The 22,301-nt window shown below is 43.2% G+C and overlaps 1 protein-coding gene across 1 annotated transcript in view; it reads right to left on the bottom strand.

Annotated features, from left to right (window-relative positions):
• Positions 1–20,635, bottom strand: part of dock9b (dedicator of cytokinesis 9b) — a 187,635-nt gene extending 167,000 nt beyond the window's left edge. The window contains exon 1 of the mRNA XM_073028593.1: positions 20,123–20,635. Within this exon, the coding sequence (XP_072884694.1) occupies positions 20,123–20,284 (162 nt within the window). The 5' untranslated portion in view covers positions 20,285–20,635. The remainder of the gene's footprint in view (positions 1–20,122) is intronic.
• Between the last annotated feature and the right edge of the window lie 1,666 nt (positions 20,636–22,301).

Consider the following 22,301-nt stretch of genomic DNA (forward strand, 5'->3'; position numbering starts at 1 on the left):
CAGCAGAAAATTCGAAATCAAACCTCAGAAGTACTGGAGTGTCACACTTACTTTAACCTGTTAAAGTTATTAGATTCTCTTTCTTTTTAAGCAATTCAATGGAGGCACCTGTAACCTCTCACAGTGGCTGGTTTGGGCAAAGATTTAACAGGACCTTGAAACAGGGTTTGAAATGAACACTCTCTGTAAAGACACACTTCAGGGGGAGCTAAAGAGCGCTTGCAAGATTATGAGAGGTGAAAATGTTCGGTAATTCTGGGTATCCAAGGAATTTTACAGCTGGTCGTACTAAAGAATAATGATCCTCTTCTCAGGCCATCACTTGGATGGAGGATGACCATAAGATATAGGAGCAGGATTAGGCCATTGCGTTTCCTCCACCATGATTGGTCCATTTTCCCCCTTAGCCTCAATCTCCTGCTTTCTCCCCATATCCCTTCATGCCTTGCCCAATCAAGAAACTATCAACCTTTGGCTTAAATATACGTAAAGACTTGACCTCCACAGCTGCCTTTGGCAAAGATTTCCACAGATTCACCACTCTCTGGCTAAAGAAATTCCTCCTTATCTCCATTCTAAAAGGACACTATTCTGAGGCTGTGTCCTCTGGTCCTAGACTCTCGCACCATAGGAAACATCTTTTCCACATCCACTCTATAAAGACCTTTCACCTTTGATAGGTTTCAATTAGGTCACACCTCATTCTTCTTAATTCTAACGAATACAGTCCCAGAGCCATCAAATGCCCTTCATGTAACAAGCCTTCCAATCCCGGAATCATTTTTGTGAATCTCCTTGGAACCTTCTCCAGTGTCCGCACATGATCTGCTTCGACTCCGGTTTTGTGGGACTGGGGTGAGTGATGAGGTCAATGTTGGATCCAAAGAACATTGACCCCAGCTCCAACATTACAGAGGGTAGGTGGTATGTTCCTTAAACCTCTCAGGAAGACTGCTGTGTTCCTGATCCACAGCCTCAAGGTTCCCAATGCCATGCTGAGGAGAAACTGAGTTATTTGAGTCTATACTTGGTAGAATTCGGAAGAACGAGTGGAGATCTTATATCAACTTAAAATGAGTGGAGATCTTAGACCAACATTAAAAAAATTATAAAAATGGATAGATAAGATAGGGACAGGAAGATTGTTTTCACGGGCAACTGACACTAGAACTAGGGGACACAGCCTCAAGATTTTGGGGAGTAGATTTCGGATGAACTGGTTTCCCCAGAGACTGTATCTGTGGAATACATTGTCCAAAGAAGCAACAGAGGCAGTAAGTATTAATATTAATAATAACTTATTGATAGAGCATTTTTCTTACAGATAATGTACTTCAAAGTGCTTTAACAATGGGATAAAGTGCAAGCATGAAAATAAAAGATAAAAATAAAAATAACGATTAAAATAACAACACACACAAAATGCTGGTGGAACACAGCAGGCTAGGCAGCATCTACAGGGAGAAGCGCTGTCGACGTTTCGGGCCGAGACCCTATTGTTTAAATTTAAGCGACCGACAGAAGAAGACCTGAGAGCTCGAGCAGGATTATAAAACAAAAGTGTATCTAAGACACAGTTAGGAAGATGCTTGCGTATTAGGGGAATTCTGGGGAAAAGGCAGGTAGGTAGTACACAGAATCAGGTTCCGGTGTGTCATGCATTTGTACAGATAACATCGGTGGTCTTTTTCAAGTATCTGGAGATGCCTGGTGTGTGCCTGAGGACAGGAGGACAGGAATCACAGCTGCCTGGTACCACGTGTGTTTTGTGCTAGATCTGAGATTTTGATATTACCCTTTTCTTCAAGCAACTAAAGACCACCCTCTGTCATTGGAAGCAGTGGTGAATTTTAGCTACCACGATATGGAAAGTGGTTCACTTTTTCCAAACTGTGTCATGAAGAGTTATGTGTTGCAGGTTGGGAAAGGACTCTGATCTTATGGACACTGTGTGGTATTCAGGTTTCTGTGAACAAGCTGATGGTGCATTCCACGTTTGGGCTCCTAGTGTCATCTGTAAGCAGCAACTCCACAGCAAAGGTTCGGATGACTTTGTTCGATCCACGGTGACAATGCTCCAGAATCAGTTTCCCTAGCGGTGCTTGAGATTTACCCCATTCCTATATGAAATGTGTTGGAAATGAGGCAGATAGAAGGCGTGTGTTTGAGTAATGACATAACCTTGTTTGTTACTTTGTAAAGAATTACTGAGTCTGGCTCTAGCTCTGCCATAGACTGGATGGTTAGTATCATGGCTTGCGTGCTCTCATACAGCAAGCACAAGATGGGGATGAATGTCTGTGCACAGCTTAAATCGAGGTGGCTGTTCCTCAATTACTCCCTCATCAGTCCTGAATTCTCCCCACCATCAAGAGCATCTTCAAGAAGTAGTGTCCTAAGAAGACAGCTTTGATCATTAATGACCCTCAACATCCAGGACTTGCCCTCTTAACATTACTACCATCAGGAAGGTGCCAGAGCAGCCTTAAAACCCACACTCATTGTTTCAAGAACAGCTTCTTCCCTTCTGCAATCAGATTACTGAACCCATGAACACTACCTCGCTATTCACCTTTTGAACTGCAGTGGATTCCGGTTAATTGGGGCACACCAGGACTGTTAATCTTGGCCCAATTAAGTGACTGCCCCAGTTAGCCAAAGTTTCATGGAAATTGTTAAAAACTATTAAAAAGACAAGCTATTATTTAACTGAGTAATAAATTATGTGTTTAAATGGAATGCTGAATAAATGAGAACACTGTTAATACTAATACAGTACTATAAAACTGAGAATTAGTTCCTAATAGTTATTGGAGGAATTCATCCAGTGAATGCTGCTGCCTTCTTTTGATTAACTGTAAATGAAAACCAGCACAGACACCAAGTGCAATGGATTGTCTTCATACAATGCTTTAAACGATTGAATCCTCCAAATCTTCACTTTCATTGTTAACATTCAAGATAATTGTCTATACCTTCAAATTCTTTGTAGTTCCTAACTTGCTGAAGTAGTGAAATCATTTCATTTTCACTCCCAGCCATTTCTGGCATCTCCAGGACTAAATGCTTGAAACCAGCAGTAAGCAAAACAGTTCTGAATTGTCTTACTGAATATTTCTTATCAACTATCAGAGACAAAACTTACTGCTTTATGAACACAAACACCTGCAACTGACACTATTTTAAAACTGTTCACTCTAATCAGTATAATGTCTAAAGGCCACACAAGTGAAACTGTTTGGCAAAAGTCTCTTGTCCCAATTGAGCGGCATAGTATCCCAAATAAGCAAAGGGAATTCTGGCCATCTTCTCAATTAGTTTTTGTTTCTTTAAGTCTCAGTAGCACAGTGGTTAGCACAATGCTTTACAGTTTCAGTGACTTGGGTTCAATTCCTGTAACTGCCTGTAAGGAGTTTGTATGTTCTCCCTGTGACCGTGTGGGTTTCCTCCCACATACAAAGACGTACCAGTTGGTAGGTTAATTGGTCACTGTACATTGTCCCATGACTAGGCTATGGTTAAATCAGGGTTACTAGGCAACATCGCTCAAAGGGCCGGAAAGGCCTATTCCGCACAGCATGTCAATAAATAAATAAGATTGTGATGGTATTGGGTTTGCTGACTGCAAAGTTCTAAACTGAAACAAAGACCTTAAGCCCGATCAGATATAAATAGCCACAAGTATTCCAACTAAAGGGAGGTTATACTGTAACTACCCAATCTTCAAAGAGTAAATTACTTCCCTGTTTATTCTCCACAGTGAGTTTAGCTGCCAATACCTCCTCTCCCTACCAAGGAGAAGATTCTACCAGCAAACAAAATATTTTAAAACACAGTTCATTTATTTTCAGTGATACTCTTTTAAATACAAACAACATTCCTAAAACACATTTAAAACTCAAAGAGGATTTCTATCTTCTAAAATATTTCCAAATTACAAACCATTTCTAAAACATAAAAGACTTCCAAAACACAAGAACAATTCCCAAAAAGACACACCGATGATGCAGACAACTGAATCGTCACAGAAACCGAAGCTAGAGGAATGGATTCTAGTCCAGCCCGTGTTTCTTTCATGCTTCTTGATGTTCCTTCCCCCATTCCTAATAAGCCTCAACTGCTCTCTACATGTATACTCTTTTTCTGCCACTTGGGTGAATTCACAGGCATAAGATATTTCCTCAGATACCAGACCTCAGCTATCTACCATTAATACTGTAAAGCTAACTTCCTTGAGTACATAAACCTTCCAACCTTTAGATCATATCTAAAGATCATTAATTATATTATCCATCTGGTCTGCACACTTCCTTCAACTAAAAAACTTAGTCAACTTGTCTGTTTTGAAACAATTCAAATTAAATAACCCATTGTCTTATACTGCATCTCTCAATTAGTTAACCTTGTGGTATGAGCCAGCAAGTCTGATACTCTGTACAGAGTTTGTTCGGAAAACTACTCTATGGACAGTACTTTGTTTTAACATCAAGCTGATTACTGCTTTACATTTACATTTTAAGAACTGAAGACTGGCTTTCATTTATGACCAGAAACTAAACAATGCATATAGTTGCAAGTTTACTTGCAACGGTTTGATCTTACAAGTGGCAGCCACTGTGTTTAGAAAGCAAGCAAACTTGAGGTCCACTGGCCCAGGAAGTGAATATCCATCACAAGTGTTGTCCCAAATAAATGGCTGCCTTGATTAACTGAAGACCCAATTAACCGAAATACACAGTACATACTTTACCCTGAAGGTTACAGTAATTAGAACATAAGATATAAGAGCAGAATTAGGCCATTCGGTCCATTGAGTTTCTCTGCCATTTCATTAAGGCCGAGTTATTACCCTTTAACCCCATTCTTCTGCCTTCTCCCTAGTTAACCCTTGACATCCTTACTAATCAAGAACCTCTCAACCAATAACTTTTCATCTTACACAATTTGCCACAAAACAACAAAAACTCACAACGTATGTCAGTGATAATAAACAAGATTCTGATAAAAGAGGAGTTCCTAGTGGCACTTGCTCCTCCCTGCATTTTTTTTTTGGAGCTGTTACTCAGTGAAGATTATATTATCCACACTGACAGAGTGAGCAAGTCCTTAGACACTGGGGGGGAATTGAGGAAACATGGCAGACAACCCCCACACAGACAATCCCTGATACGATTGTCTGATAACAACCAGACAACTTATAATTCGTGGTGTTGATGGATACTGGAGACAAGTTCCACACTCTCTTTAGAATTAGAACCTGTGAGATCTTCTACATCCTGAAAGGAATAGATCGGGGTTGATTCCACGTCTCCTGAAGTTATAAAAATACATCAGGGAATAACAGCCCCATGTCATAAACAGAGGATACAAAACCAAACTCATTCGCAGAAGACAGAGGTTGAGAATATCCTGGACAGTGGCAGAGTTCCTGTTAAGCCAACAAAGCTGAAGCAACCATTATTATTCACCTGTACTTCAGACAGATAAATGCTGCTAACTGCATGGAACAAAATGACTCACAAGATGCCCACTCATTTATCAGCTGACAACAAATCGACTGCGTTCGTATCTGGGCCAATGAAGGGCAGTGTCCCAAGCGACCAATGTCAGACTGTGCAAACCAGCTTGCAATGCAGGAAAAAAAGTGCTAGAAGAACAACTTTCCTGTCCGTTTCAGAATGTTACAAAGAAAAAGTAAAGAGCTAATCTGAAATTAGCTCCCACAACAAGCTAACGAATCAGAATCAGACTTATTATCACTGACATACGTTATGAAATTTGTTCTTTTGTGCAGCAGTTCAGTCCAAGACATCAAAAATTACAAGTCACAATAAAAATTAAAATAAATAGTGCAGAAGAGGAATAGTGAGTTGTGGTCATGGACCATTCAGAAATTTGTTGACAGAGGGGTAGAAGCTGGTCCTATAATGTTGAGTGTGGGTTTTCAAGCTCCTATACCTTTCCCCTGATGTTAGTGAGGAGAAGAGGGTATGTGCCAAATGGTGAGAGTCCTTGGTGATGGATGTCACCTTCCAGAAGCACATAATTTTCCTGTCCTTCTTGAAATAATGCCAAGGAATCTATAAACATCCACACAAGTGGAAAGACAAGGGTGTTAGTTCGGAGACTAAACCCCTTGAAGTGCAGCTCTCTCTTATAACTGGGAGAGTCAGGCTGAATTTGTGTACCAATCTCTTTAAAGCCAGACTCGAACCCATCATTGTATGACTCAGTGGTACGACAGCTGCCCCAATGAATCATACTCAGGGATGGTGAAAAAGCTAGACAGAAAGAACAAGCCTTCACAATCTGAATTTAAAATGGGAAGTCTTAGATCTATATACAGTGCTCAGAATTGTGCACATCAGGAAGAACAGCTCAGTTCCTGAATTATAAATAGTTTTCTCACAAAAACGACATCTGTCATAACAATATGTTACTGATCCTGAACATAACCAGATAAAATTAATATTCAATGGTTATAGTATCAGCAGAGAAAAATAAGAGTCTGAAAGGCTGCTATTTTTAATATTCATATCGTTTCAACAAAGTGGACTATCACATAGCCTCATGTTGTGTCTGCCTGAAATCTGTGGTGCTCATGAAAATAAAGATGACTCTTGCCTCTGGGTTCAAATCCCACATCAGAGGCTTGAGTGCGTGCACTCTTCTCCTTCCTACCATGAAGGAGGGAGTACAGGAGCCTGAGGACCCACAATCAGGAACAGTTTCTTCCCCTCCACCATCAGATTTCTGAATGGTCTACCTCATTATTTCTTTTCTTTTTGCACCATTTATTTAGTAACTTATGGTGTAATTATATGACTTTGCACGATATTGCTGCTGCAAACAACAAATTTTACTTCATACAAGACAGTGATAACAAACCTGATTCTGACATAACTGCCATGCTGACAACACCAGTGCCCAGTGCAGGACTGAGGGATCACCACACACCTGGAGGTGTGGTCTTTCAGAAGGACTCTCCCTGTTCCCTCAGATATGTGCAACGTTCTTGACTCTGCTGTTCTGAAGAATAGGGAGATACAGCACAGAAACAGACCCTTCAGCCCACCAAGTCCTTGCTGACCATTAACTTATTTACACCAATCCTACACTCATCACCATCAAGATATGCCTCATTGTATGATGATGACCAGGACCATGATTGTTCTTGGCAAATTCTTCTACAGAAGTGGTTTGCCATTGCCTTCATCTGGGCAGTGTTTTTACAAGACAGGTCACCTGTCTTTGGGTCACCTGGCTGGGTCACCCCAGCCATTATCAATACTCTTCAGAGATTGTCTGCCTGGTGTCAGTGGGTCGCATAACCAGGACTTATGATATGCATCAGCTGCTCTTACGACCAACCACCAACTACCCCCATGGCTTCATCGGATCCTGACTGGAGAGCACAGCAGGTGTCACACCTTGCCAAAGTATGACCGACAGGCTAGCGGAGGGCAGGAACACCTTACACCTCCTCTGGTAGAGACATATTTCCACTTTGCCACCCAAACTCCTACACTAAAACCATTTATTATTTTCCTACCCTCTCCCCCAGATTCTGCAATTCACAGTTGACAATTAACCCACCAACTCATAACCACTGAGACGTGGGTGGAAACTAGAGCATCTGGCAGAAATCCGTATCAGCACAAGGGGAACCTGCAAACTCCACACAGACAGCAGTGGAGATCAGGATTGAAACTGGGTCCACTGGTGCTGCGAAGGAGTGCCTCAGCTGGAGTTCACACAGGTGTCCTGGTGCCAAAACTTTGTTCAGTGAACACAAACTACTTCCAATATCTATCACATGACGTTTGCAGGCACTTGTTGTGTACAAATTGGTCCTGATGAAGGTCTGTGCTCAAAATGTCAACCGTTTATTCCTCTCCATAGATGATGCTGCCTGACCAGCCAAGTTCCTCCAGCGTTTTGTGTGTGTTGCTCACGATTTCCAGTGTTTGCAGTATCTCTTGTAACACACACAAAACACTGAGAGGAACTCAGCAGGTTACTCTGGATTTCCAGCATCTGCAGAATCTATTGCGTTTATGATTTGCAGTATCCCTTGTAACACACACAAAACATTCGGAGGAACTCAGCAGGTTACTCTGGATTCCCTGCATCTGCAGAGTCTATTGCGTTTATGATTTGCAGTATCTCTTGTAACACACACAAAACATTCGGAGGAACTCAGCAGGTTACTCTGGATTTCCAGCATCTGCAGAGTCTATTGCGTTTATGATTTGCAGTATCTCTTGTAACACACACAAAACACTGGGAGGAACTCAGCAGGTTACTTTGGATTTCCAGCATCTGCAGAATCTATTGCGTTTATGATCTGTGGTATCTCCTGAGTGTGCAATTTGGTGCTGCGTCTCCAACATAGCAACCGAGATTAAACCTAAAAAAACACAACAAAAACAGAGCACTGGATAACTTCAGTGGGTCTGGCAGCAGCCGAGGAAGAGCATCTGACCCAATGAGCTCTGGTTTCGGATTCCAGCCTCCTTTGTCTCAGAAATACAGAAATGCTTGTAGGGTATTTCACACAGTTGTGATGGGCATTGTAATAATATGTACAGAGCACAACTCTAACTCTATGCAACATTAGAAGTTCAAAACAAACTGTTGGAGAAATTAAAGAGACTACTGACAGTATTTAGCAGTTATTGTCTGATTTAAGCAATGCATTTCTTATTTAAAATTGATCTATTTAGATCACAGACAAAGATTTACACTATGTGAACACACAATTGGAAGGATTGACACTACCAATCTTGATAAAGGAACCAGTACTTTTATCTTCTCATTAGTATCCCTTTGTTTCCTTAAATATCGCATTAACATTTCCATTTACCCAGCATCGTCATCTACTGTCACTTAGGCTAGATCCACACTACGCCGGATAAATCCGTAACCAAAGCTTTTTCTCTTTGTTTTTACCCTTCGTCCACACTAAAACGGCGTTTTCGTCCCCCGAAACCAGAGCTTTTCAGAAACGCTCTCCAAAGTGTGTATTTTTGAAAACGCCGGATTGGCCGGATCAGTGTGGACGGGGTAACCGGAGAAATCTGAAAACGCTGTCAGACGGCAGCGCGCTATTGCATTGTTTTCTTGAACGCAGCCTCACAATTTCAGAACAGATGTCAACAAGACTGAAGCCAGAAGAGTTAGAAATGTACTCACCAAACACTTTGACCCATAACTTACTGAATAAATAAGTATACTGTACTCACTTTGCCGTTTTCTGTCCTTGCTCGTATGAAGGTGGTTTTACCTATTTATGCAAGTACTTCTCTGACAATAGATGTCTAACAGCCTAATGTAACATTGTATGGAAATACAAGATAACACTGATGCAGGCATGTTTTATACATTTAACAAGGTGCTTTATTAACGCAACAGAGTTAGTCAGTTTTTCAATGTTCGTCGTCAGCCGGGTCAATCTGTCCGTGAACTCCCTGTTGGTTGCCTCTGTACACTCCAGTATTTGTTTTTTTTTAAACTTTTAAGTTCTCTTGCATGAAAGCCAACAGCTGTCCGTTGTTTTAAGTTTTTCTAGTCTGTAACTACATAAATGCGCATTTCAACGGCGAGATTCGACACCAAACATGTCGCTTGTTTTCAGTAGATGTGTCCTGCGCACGCGCAGGAGGAGGAGATTCACCAAAATCTCCGTTTCAATGTGGATAGAGATATTTTTTAAAATGCATAGTGTGAACGCCTAACATTTTTACGCGAAACCGGCGTTTTCAAAATTATCCGGTCTAGTGTGGATATAGCTATTTTCTGTAGCTGCGATACTTTATTCTACATTCAGTTATTGTTTTACCATGTTCTACCTCGAAACAATGTGTAATGAATTGATCTGTATGAACAATATACAAGACAAGCTATTCACTGTATCTTGGTGCCTGTGACAACAATAAACCAATTCCATTTCTAATTCCCAAAGTGCACTGCACTGAATAAGCTGCAATCAGGTTGAGGCGACTGCCCACCTCTTTGTGGACTGGGTGTTCATAAAGAAGGTCTAGAAAAGGATGCAAGAGGCCTTGTTGAGGTCCATCCCGAGTATCTGTGCTCCAGAGGGCTCTCTGATCTACAGTCTGTTCTCAGGGCACATGCAGAGACGGACATCGAGTACTGCTGGAAGATTATCAACTCACAGAATGCCCCTTGTTCCAGTTCAAAAAGCTAATGAAATTTAGCACATCCCCTTTGACCCTCATCAGTTCTTATAAATGCACCATGGAAAGTATCCTGACCAGATACATCATGACCTGGTACGGCAACCGCTCTGCCCATGACCACAAGAGACCGTGGAGAGTTGTGGACCCAGCCCAGCACATCAGAGAAATCAGCCACCTCTCCACCGACCCTATCTACACCCCACTGCCTCGGTAAAGCAGCCAACATAACCAAACATCCAATCCCCAGATTCGTAAAGCACAACAGCACAGATACAGGCCCTAAGGCCCATCCAGTCTGTACTGAACTGTTATTCTACCTAGCTCCATCTGGATCATAGCTCTCCATAACCCTCCCATCCACTCTGACTACCCACACGATCAATGCTTCTCATTATCTTGTACACCTCTATCAGGTCACCTCTCATCCTCCGTCGCTCCAAGGAGAAAAGACCAAGTTCACTCAACCTATTCTTATAAGGCATGCTTCCCAATCCAGGCAACATCCTTGTAAATCTCCTCTGCACCCTTTCTATGGTTTCCACATCCTTCCTGTAGTAAAGTGACCAGATTTGAGCACAGTACTCCAAGTGGGGTCTGACCAGGGTCCTATATAGCTGCAACATTACCTCTTGGCTCCTATATACAATTCCACGATTGATGAAGGCCAATACACCGTACACCCTTCTTAACCACAGAGTCAACCTGCGTAGCAGCTCTGAGCATCCTATGGACTCGGACTCCAAGATCCCTCTGAATCTCCACACCGCCAACCGTCTTGCCATTAATGCAATATATTCTGCCATCATATTTGACCTACCAAAATGAACCACCTCATACTTATCTGGGTTGAACTGCATCTGCCACTTCTTAGCCCAGTTTTGCATCCTATCAATGTCCCACTGTAACCTCTGACAGCCCTCCACACTATCCACAACAGCCAGAACCTTTGTGTCATCAGCAAATTTACTTCCTCATCCAGGTCATTATAAAAATCACAAAGAGTAGGGGTCCCAGAACAGATCCCTGAGGCACACCACTAGTCATCGGCCTCCATGCAGAATATGACCCATCTTATCCTCTTGCTCTTCATATACTTGTAGAATGCCTTGTGTTTTCCTTAATCCTGTCGGCCAAGGCCTTCTCATGGCCCCTTCTGGCACTCCTAAACTCTTAAACTCCTTCCTGCTAGCCTTATAATCTACTAGATCTCTATCATTACCTAGTTTTTTTCCCCACAGAAAGAAAAAAATAAAAATAATAATAAAAAATAAACAAGGTAATCAATTACAATATATGTATATTGAATAGATTAAAAACGTGCAAAAACAGAAATACTGTATATTTTGAAAAAAAAAGTGAGGCAGTGTCCAAAGATTCAAAGTCCATTTAGGAATCGGATGGCAGAGCGGAAGAAGCTGTTCCTGAATCGTTGAGTGTGTGTCTTCAGGCTTCTGTACTTCCTACCTGATGGTAACAGGGAGAAAAAGGCATGCCCTGGGTGTTGGAGGTCCTTAATAATAGACATGCTACCTTTCTGAGACACCACTCCCTGACGATGTCCTGGGTACTTCATACGCTGGTACCCAAGATGGAGCTGACCAGACTTACAACCTTCTGCAGCTTCTTTCGGTCCTGTGCAGTAGCCCCTCCATACCAGACAGTGATGCAACCTGTCAGAATGCTCTCCCCGATACAACTATAGAAGTTTTTGAGTGTATTTGTTGACATGCCAAATCTCTTCAAACTCCTAATAAAGTATAGCTGCTGTATTGCCTTCTTTATAACTGTATCAGTTTATTGGGACCAGGTTAGATCCTCAGAGATCTTGATACCCAGGAACTTGAAGCTGCTCACTCTCTCCACTTCTGATCCCTCTATGAGGATTGGTATGTGTTCCTTCATCTTACCCTTCCTGAAGTCCACAATCAGCTCTTTTGTCTTACTGACGTTGAGTGCTGGGTTGTTGCTGCGACACCACTCCACTAGTCGGCATATCTCGCTCCTGTATGCCGTCTCATCACCACCTGAGATTCTACCAACAATGGTTGTATGTATCATCAGCAGATGTATAGATTCTCCAACTTTCCAAGGAACAATGCCCTAACCTATTCAATCTCTCCCTATAACTCGAAGTCCTCAAGCTCTGGCAATATCCATGTAATTGTTCTCTGTATTCTATCAATCTTTCCTGTCGGTAGGTGACCAGAACTGCACACAATACTCCAAATTTCCAAATTTAGGCTCACTAAAATCTTACACAAATTCAACGTAGCTCCCGACTGTTATACTATTGAGCAGTGGTGCCCTGGGGAAGAGGCGCTGGCTGTCCACTCTATCTATTCCTCTTAATATCTTGTACACCTCTATCATGTCTCCTCTCATCCTCCTTCTCTCCAAAGAGTAAAGCCCTAGCTCCCTTAATCTCTGATCATAATGCATACTCTTTAAACCAGGCAGTTAGTCTTGGTCTGTCTTGTGTTTCTGTGATATCATACTGGAGGAACAGTGTATCATTTCTTAATGCATGCACTACTAAATGACAATAAACGAGGACTGAGTGTCCTCATAATCTAATCTAATCCTGGTAAATCTCCTCTGTAACCTTTCCAATGCTTCTACATCCTTCCTATAGTGAGGAGACCAGAACTGGCCACAGTACTCCAAGTGTGACCTAACTCGAGTTTTCTCGAGCTGCATCATTACCTTGCAACTCTTAAACTCTATCCCTTGACTTATGAAAGCTAGAACCCCATAAGCTTTCTTAACTACCCTATCTACCTGTGAGGCAACTTTCAGGGATCTGTGGACATGTACCCCCAGATCCCTCTGCTCCTCCACACTACCAGTATCCTGCCATTTACTTTGTACTCTGCCTTGGAGTTTGTCCTTCCAAAGTGTACCACCTCACACTGGTCTGAAAATGGCAGATCGAGTTTAATTCAGACAAGTGTTGAAGTTGAAGTGTTGTACTTTGAGAGGACAGACCAGCATAGGACTTACACATTGAACAGTAGGGGACTGACGAGTGTGGGAGAATAAAGGGAGCTTGGAATACAGATCCATAATTCCTTGAAAGTGGCGTTACAGGTTGATAGAGTTGTAAAGAGAGCTTTTGACATATTGGCCTTCAGAGTATTGAGTACAAGAGGACATGGCTTTAAGGTAAGGGGTGGGAAGTTCAAGGGGGATATTAGAGTAAGGTTTTTTACTCTGAGAGTGGTTGGTGCGTGGAATGCACTGCCTGGTTCTGTGGTGGAGGCAGATACACTAGTGAAATTTAAGGTACTACTAGACAGTTATATGGAGGAATTTAAGGTGGGGGGATATATGGGAGGCAGGGTTTAAGGGTTGGCACAACATTGTGGGCCAAAGGGCCTGTACTATGTTCTATGTTCATTTTTCCAGCTGCTCTAGATCCTGCTGCAAGCTTTGACAGTCATCCAGCTGTCTACTACGCCCCCAAATCTTAGTATCATCACAAATTTGGAGGGGGGGAGGAGGAGGAGAGGGAGGGGGTGGGGGGAGGGGGAGGATGGAGAGAAGGGGGAAGAGGGGAGGATGGAGAGGGGGGAAGGGGGGAAGGGGAAGGAGGGGGAAAGAGGGGGAAAGAGGGGGGAAAGAGGGGGAAAGAGGGGGGAAAGGGGAGGGGGTGGGGCAGAGGGAGAGAGTAAACAGATCTTGAAACTGAAACACAAACAGTACATTGAACCAACTGTCAAAACCCAAACACCTGTTTTGCAATACTATGACTACTTTGATCACTTTGCACTATTTGTTCTAATTATGTTTTCTCTTGTAAAAACTTGTGTATAATTTATGTTTAATTCATGTTTTAATGCTGCTTACATGATGCGTTGTGTCTGCAATGCTGCTGCAAGTTTTTCATTGCTCCTGTGCAGACGTATACTGTGAATCTGACAAGAAACACATGACTTTCCACTTTGAGTACAGCACAGGAACAGTCTCCTCGGGCCACCATTTCTGGTACTACACATGGTGCCAATCAAAACTAATCCCACCTGCCTGCACATCATCTAAATCCCTCCACTCTCTGCCTGTTTGTGTTTTTTTTTTAAGCGTTGCTATGTATCTGCTTTTAGCACCTCCCTGACAGTATGTTCCAGGTATCTACCACACTTTGAGTGGAAAAAGATCTTGTCCCATATATCCGCTTTAAACTTTCTCCCTCTCACCTTAAAGCTGTGCCTTAAAGTGTCAGCTGTTCCCCTCTCCACAGGTGCTACCTGTCCTGCTGAGTATTCCAGCTGTTCATGGCTTTATTTTTCATTTCCAATATCTTCTGCATTTCCTCTGGGCCAGTCACATTAGCCCAATATGCTTGACAGCTCCTCATATAACGACACAGGAAGAGGACTTTCGGCCCATCCATGCAATCATGAAGAAGGCTTGCCAGCCGCTCTCGTTTGAGGAGATTCAGTAGATCACCATACAGCCTCACCGTACCCAAGCCCCATCTGGAATTTCACATTTAGCACTTGGACTGACGGGAATTGGTAGCAGATACATGGCTGTTGGGCCCCGTTGATGTTTGGAGGAGTAAATTATTGAGCTTTAACTCCTGTTTAGGCTCAACTAGAACTGGAAGGTCTGCTTCTTTAGGAATCGGAAGAGGTTCGAGACATCATCAAAGACCCGTGCAAATTCCTATAAATGTACAATGGAGAGTATTCTGACTGGTTGCATCACCACCTAGCATGGAGGCTCCGATGCCCAGGATCACAACATTTTAGAGAGAGAAGAGTTTGCAGACTCAGCCAGCTCCATCACAGGCACACCTCTCCACACCATTGAGGACATCTTGAAGAGACACTGCCTCAAGAAAGCTGCAACCATCTCCAAGGATCCTCACCATCTGGGACATGCCCTCTTCTTGTTATTCACTACCATCTGTGAGGAGGTACCTGGAGCCTGAAGACCCACACTCAATGATTCAGAAACAGCTTCTTCCCTCCTGTCATCAGACTCCTGAATGGTACATGGATCCATGAACACAACCGGTTATTACTTCTTTTCCCCATTATTCATTTATTTTGTAATTTACAGTAATTTTATGTCTTTGCACTGCACTGCTGCCACTAGTTAACAAATTTCAAGTCATAAAATCAGTGATAATAAATACAATTCTGATGCTGGATGTGGAGATGCCACCTCATCCAATTCCTCCTCATTTCCCTGCAACAATTCACCACCGATTCACCTACAGAAGGGGAAATTTGCCACAGCCGATTCATGTAGTCGGAGCGTACAAGGGAACCAGAAATCACAGAGAACGTACAAACTCTACGCAAACAGCACCCAACACCAGGATCAAACCTGAACAATTGGAGTGGTGTGCCACTGCACTTGAAGTATTTAAAATATATTCACCGGATGTAAGAACACCAAACTGCAAATGTCAGGACCCTATAAACAGAAACAATAAATGACCCTTTAGTTCTCCAAGTAAATCGAATCACAGAGCACTGTGGTACAGCTATATGTTCTTCAGCCCAATGAGTCCATGCTGAATATTTGTCCACCGAGCTGGTCCCAGTTTCCTCTTAATGATACTATTCTACCTTCCTCAACCACTTCCTCAAGCAGCTCGTTCAATATATTCTGAATGGAAAACATTGCCTCCCCACCCCCAGAACTTTTAATATCTTTCACCTCTCGCCTAAATTTGTGCCCCCACCCTGGAGAAAAGATTGTTACCATCCACATTATCGATGCCTCTCATAACTTTATAAACTTCTACAAGGTTGCTCCTCCTTCTCCTAAATTGAAACGACGGAGGTTCAGTGATAAATGAATCTTTCACACCTTCCTGACAGAAGAGGCAAGGGCCTGGTTGAACTAATTAGCACCTGCAACTGCACCACACTGGTGGGTGGTTCACTGGCAGAGCTTTTGTGCAGAAGTCTCTGGAGTGGGACTGGAACTCACAACAATAGTGAATCCCACTGTACTATAGAACATAAAACAGTCCATCACAGGAACAGGTTCTTCAGCCTATGAAACCGTGCCAAACTAATTAAATGCCCAACTAATCCCTGCTGCCTACACAATCTCTCTCTAGCTTGTGTACAATTATGTGTTCCTTTCAGAGCTACTTACACACCTCCATCAGGCCTGCCTCTACCACACACACCACTCTCTACAGAGAGAAAAGCTTGCCGCGTTTCCTTTGAACTTACTCCCTCTCACCATAAATGCATTAGACATTTCTGACCCTGGGAAAAAGATAATGGCCTGTTTACTCTATCCATACCTCTCATTATCTTCTAAACTTCTATCAGCTCTCCTCTCAGCCTCTCCTCTCTGAGTCCTGCAACTAACTGAGCCACAGGTGAGTGGTAGAGATTCCCTGATACAGTTTAGGATGGGACAGTGGTAAAATATAAAGATCTGTTCTTACCCACTCTGAAAAGTTATATAAAACTTTCTTCCTGTAAATGATCAAATCTACTGCGACCTAAGAACACACACGCACTTGTTAATGAACAACTCAAATATGTAATTAAAGGACCGTGCGAAAGAGTTTATTATTTGCCAGCCTTCCTCTGCTGGCCTTGATTGTTCCGCTAGATTTCCAGAATTAGTGGCTTCATAATTCAGTGCAAATTCAGATGGATTAAGGGACTGTAGCTTCCCTCCTCAGGCTAATCCCAAGGTCAGAGCCACTCCTGTGTCACCTCCCGTTACTAACAAGGAGGCCTCAGCCATGCCGCTGTGAAAGGATTTACAGAAAAGGCAGATGCATCCAGCAGCGCTACTTGTCCATGGTAAAACCAGTATCCCAGTCCCCTCAACACTGCAGCAGTGGTCTTAAAGTTGCATGGAAGTCATTTTCCGGTCCTATTTTCATTGGGTTCTTTTACTGCCTGCTGGAAAAGGGCTGGTAAATAAAACAGCTCAGATACAAACTGGTAAATTTTGGGAAAGTGGTTTATTTTTGTCACGTACTGAGGTACAGTGTAAATCTTGTACTGAGTACCATCCATACAGGTATTTTCATGACATAGTGCATTGAGGTAGTACACGGGAAAACAATGCAGGATCACAGACACGAGAAAATCCGTAGGTATTAGAAATCCAAGCAACGCACACAAAATGCTGGAGGAACAAATCAGGCCAGGGTCCTGATTAAGGATCTCGGCCCGAAATGTCGACTGTTTACTCTTTTTCAAAGATGCTGCCTGGCCTGCTGAGTTCCTCCAGCAGTTTGCGTTTGTTGCTAAAGTGTTACAGGTATTACAGAGAAGTGCAGTGCAGGCCAACAATAGGTGCAAGGTCATAATGAGGTACGCTGTGAGGTCCGGTGTTATCATACTGGGGGATCGTTCAATAGTCTTTTAACACCACAGAGGAAGTTGTCCACGAGTCTGGTGATACATGGTTTCAGGCTTTTGTATCTTCTGTTTGATGGGTGTGGGGAGAAGAAAGATTATCCAAGGTGAATTCTGATAGTAGAACTTTTAATACACCTTGGTAACTGCACAAACCAAAGGCAAGTAAGAAATCCGTTCATAGTTTGAACTAATTAACCTTCACCAACGTTGATATGAGGTGAGCTTACCCCTCGGGCAGATTTGGGTTGGTGATCATCTGACAAAGAGGTTTCTAAATTAAAAAAAAGGTTTTGGTAGGATGAATGCAGAGAAGAATCCAACTTGTGGAGAGAGGCCACCAACAGAAAAGTTAAGTAGAAATCTTATCCAGGCAGTGATGAGAACGTGGAATTCTCTCGCAAGAGAGAGTAAAGGTTGATGTTGTGGATGGACTTAAGGGGAATCTGGAAGCATAAGGGACGGTGAAAAAAGAGGAGATAAGCTTGAGTATAGGCTGTTGGGGCAAATATTTGTGCCTAATGTTTTATTCTAATTTTTATTTGAATGTGCAAGCCAAAAGTAACCTTGAATCAAATGAGATGACTCCTTATCTAATGCTGGCTCAGGCCCTCTTTCAAGAAGCTGCACAATTTATACATGCAGGCATTCAATCCATTGATGTGTTCTCTGGTCCAGGTCCAGCTCAAGCAGACAGACAGCATTAAAAAAAAAGCCAAAGATGCCACTCATCCTGAGGGACAAGGTCACAGTCGTTATGTTTACGAGTTGAGATGAGAGCCAAGGATGACGACACCAGCAAACTGCAGGGCAATTCTAAAACACTGTTCATTCACAAAAGCTAGCCTATTTAGAGAAGGGGGGGGGGGGGGGAATCAGACACAACAGGAGGAGCTCCTGTCCATGGATCTCTCAGTTAATGGTACAGGTCCGTGGCATAAAAAAGGTTGGGAACCCCTTACTAGAGGAACCTCTGCCAATAAAGGCAGGGGAATTTCCCCAGAAAACTGCAGCACCTGGAGGTTAGATCCACATGAATAATGTGCATAAAACTCATCTTAGTCATATGTTGCAGTGTTCTGCATAATTGACCAATGAGGAAATTATCCCAAGCACCTCAACTCAAGCTACAACTACCCTACTCATTGTATTCTGTGTAAAGAATGGTTTATGGAGTTATTAAAAGAGGAATAGTGGTCAACAACCAGGAAATTATACTGAACCACAATTCAGGCCACAACTGGAGCAGCATATCCGATACGGGTATCTCCCTTCAGGAAGGATACAAGGAGGACGTGATGGAGATTTATTGCAACAATTCCAGGAATGAGGGACTCGGGTTCCGGGAAAGGAACGGAGAAGATGCTGTTGTCGTCTTTAGAGTACAGAAGGTAAAGAGAACGTTTAATAGAAGCATTTGAAATTAGGAAGGAGTTTAACAGAGTAAATGAAGAGGAAATATTTGCAGCAACCCAGTGGAAAGATTTAAAGTGGTCAGCACTTTAGAACCTGATGAGAAATAGTTAACTATTCTTCAGTCTCTACAACAAACTGAAGTGCCTCGTTCCTGTGACCATTCCAGTACTTTCTCCACGCCTTAGCATCTTCCTGCAGTGTTTCCCTATAACGGTACACATAAACCCTTTAAAATAATGTTTTATGTCCTCAAAGCCTTCTCACCTGCCCCACTGTCTTCTGGAATCAGAGAAAAAGTGGATTTGCTGCTGGAAAGGCAGTGTTTGTGTCTGAATCTGCCTTTTGTTTTCCCTCGCTCCTGTGGCCCTCCAACACCCTTCAACTTCCCTTCCCCTCCATTCACCCACACCTTCTTCCCCCTGGTTCCCCACCTCCTTCCCTTCATTCCACGGTCCACTGTCCACTCCAATCAGATTCATTCCACTTCAGCCCTTTGCCTTTTCCATTCATCACCTCCCAGCTTCTCGCATCATTCTCCACCATCTCCCCAACCCCACCCACCCACCCTCGCTCTCACCTATCACCTGCTATCTTATATACTCCTCCAGCACCTCCGCCCCCATATTTTAATTTTGGCTTCAGCGCTCTTCTTTTCCAGTCTTGCTGAAGGATCTCAGCCCAAAATGTTGACAGTTCATTTCCCTCCGTAGATGCTGCCTGACCTACTGGGTTCCTCCAGCATTTTGCATGTTGCTCAAGATTTCCAGCATCGGCAGAACCTCTTGTCTCCAGAGCGAATGGGAATTTGTTTAGAATTTGGAGAGCTATGGGGAGGGAGCCAGGGAAATGCACAATTACTTGGATAATTCAGGCAAGGGGCTAGCACAAGCACAGTAGGCAGAACAGTCCTTATGATTGCTGAATCATTCTACAATAATAAAAGTATTTGCAAGCCACAAACATCCAACTCTGATTTTCCAGCAAGGAGCCAATACCGGGTAAACTAGTTGATTAATATGAACCTGAACAGGCTAGAACATTCTGCAGGCTCTTGTTTGGAACATTAATACAGTTCTGTGCACAGGGATCACCAAGAACAAACTAATTTCTCTCTGAAACTGGCACGATAAATAAGGGGGAAAAAAACAGATTTACCAGAGAAGAAGAGGCAGGGATTTGCTCCTCCTCCGTATCCACATACTCCTCCCCATTTTCCAACGATGTCTGCCCAGATGGGTGCTTGCATATATAACCACAGTTTTTCTCAACGATGGCACTCAAACCTTCGAGAAGAAGGACGCTGGCAGTACAGCCCATTTCACTGGAACGAGTGACCGAACGTGGGCCCCACGACACACCTGGTCAGGACAAGGCTCCCCTCACCATCCTCGCCTGACGCCTGCCCTCTCGCTGGGCAGCATGAACGCTGTGACACCAGGAACGTTCCTCACAACAAACGCAGTGCCTCCCGGCAACCGTCCCTCACTGGGAGGCAGCAACACAGCTCAAAACAGAAAAGCAGAGAGCAGGGCTTGTCAAAAGGCAGCGAATCCTCCAAAATTCAACAGGGGGGAGGAAAAAGAAACACCCAGCATCCAAATACAAGGGCTTCCTTCAACCATTTAAGGACAAAACAAGTATCTTCAAATTAAGGATAAAATTATCTGTGCAGACAGCAGGGGCTGGGTCTCTGAAGCACAGAGAATGCATCATCTGACGTTGTGTTACTGCTGTTGCTGTCTGTGCTGCTGTTCCATTGCAGCGAAGTGTCGATCGCTACACAGGCTGTGCAGCATCGTTAATGCAGACTACATCCCTCCTTTCCCTGCTCGTCGAGAAACACCGTGCTTCTTTAATCCACATCCCGCTGGGGCAGGGCAAGAGGAAACACAACCAGCGGGCCTCTCTGTGTAGGTGCAGCAAAACATCAACATCAGCTGCGACTGTTTTTAATCCTCTCAGGTCAAAAATTCAGAAAGCCAAGCTGAGGAACGCCACACAAAATGCTGGAGGAACTCAGCAAGCCAGCAGCATCCGTGGAGGGAAATGTACAAGTGAGGTTTCAGACCAAGGCTTTTCATAAGGACACCAGAGAGCCAAATGGGAAGCTAAATGTATTTTCGGGGCCAACAACAACCTACATTTTAAATAGCTCCTTCAAGGCAGCATCGCATCTGAAGTTGCTTCAAAGGAAACAGAATTTAATAGAGTCACGAGAGGTTCTGTAGATGCTGGAAACACACACAAAACACTGGAGGAATTCAGCAAGTCAGGCAGCATCTACGGAGGGAAATGAATGGTCAATGCTTCAGGCCTTTCATCAGGGCTGAACTTTAATGCTTTATCCCGTTGGCAGATATTAGTATACCAAGCAAAACACATCTTTAAAGGAAGGGTGAGGGGAAGAGCAATATTTGGCAGGGAATTAAGCCTGGAGAATTAAGACATGGTATCGTAGACAGAGCAGGTTATCAAAAATTATCAGCGACTTTCAGCAAATGGCAAGTGGAGCTCAGTTTGGATAAAGGACCAGTGTTGCACTTTGGGAAGTCAAACCAGGCTAGGAATTACAACAGTGAACAATTCACACTGCATAATTTACAGAAATTTCATGACAGATGCTGGTGATATTAAAGCTGATTCTGAATGGTTGGGCACTGGGGAGTGTGGTAGAGCAGAGGAACCCACGAGTAAACTAGTAATTGGCTTATTATTGTCAGATATGTACTGGGGTACAGTGGAAAAGTTGTCTTGCATGCCATTCATACAGATCTATTCACTACAACCATGCACTGAGGTAGAACAAGGTAAAGCAATAACAGAGTGCAGATTGAAGTGCTAGTCACAGAGAAAGTGCAATGCAGATAATGTGGTGAGTGGGATGGTACATGAAACTTGTGTCAAAGGAAGACAAGGTGCTGAAGGCAGCGTTTGGCACACTGGCCTTCGGTATCAGAGTTTGGACGTTACGTTGCAGTTGCGCGAGATGTTGATGAGGCTGCCCTTGAAGTATCGTGCACTGTTCTGCTTGCCCTGTGATAGGAAATACATTGTTAAGCTGGAAAGAGTCCAAAGGAAATTTATGAGGATGGTGACAGTTGTCGAGGGCTTGGGAGGGGCTGAACAGACCAGGCCTTTATCCTTTGTAGTATAGGAGAGGAAAGAGTTACTTTATGGAGCTATACAAAATCGTGGGGGGCACAGACAGGGTGAATACACACAGAGCAAAGGTGAGAGGTTAGAGGAGACAGAGTCAATGAAAACATAGGAATAAAAAGGGAGTCATACAGGATTAATTGAAATGGGTGGTCGCTGTGGCTTCAGTGAGCCGAAG

Source organism: Hemitrygon akajei, chromosome 2 (assembly GCF_048418815.1).
Source record: "Hemitrygon akajei chromosome 2, sHemAka1.3, whole genome shotgun sequence".
NCBI lineage: Eukaryota > Metazoa > Chordata > Chondrichthyes > Myliobatiformes > Dasyatidae > Hemitrygon > Hemitrygon akajei.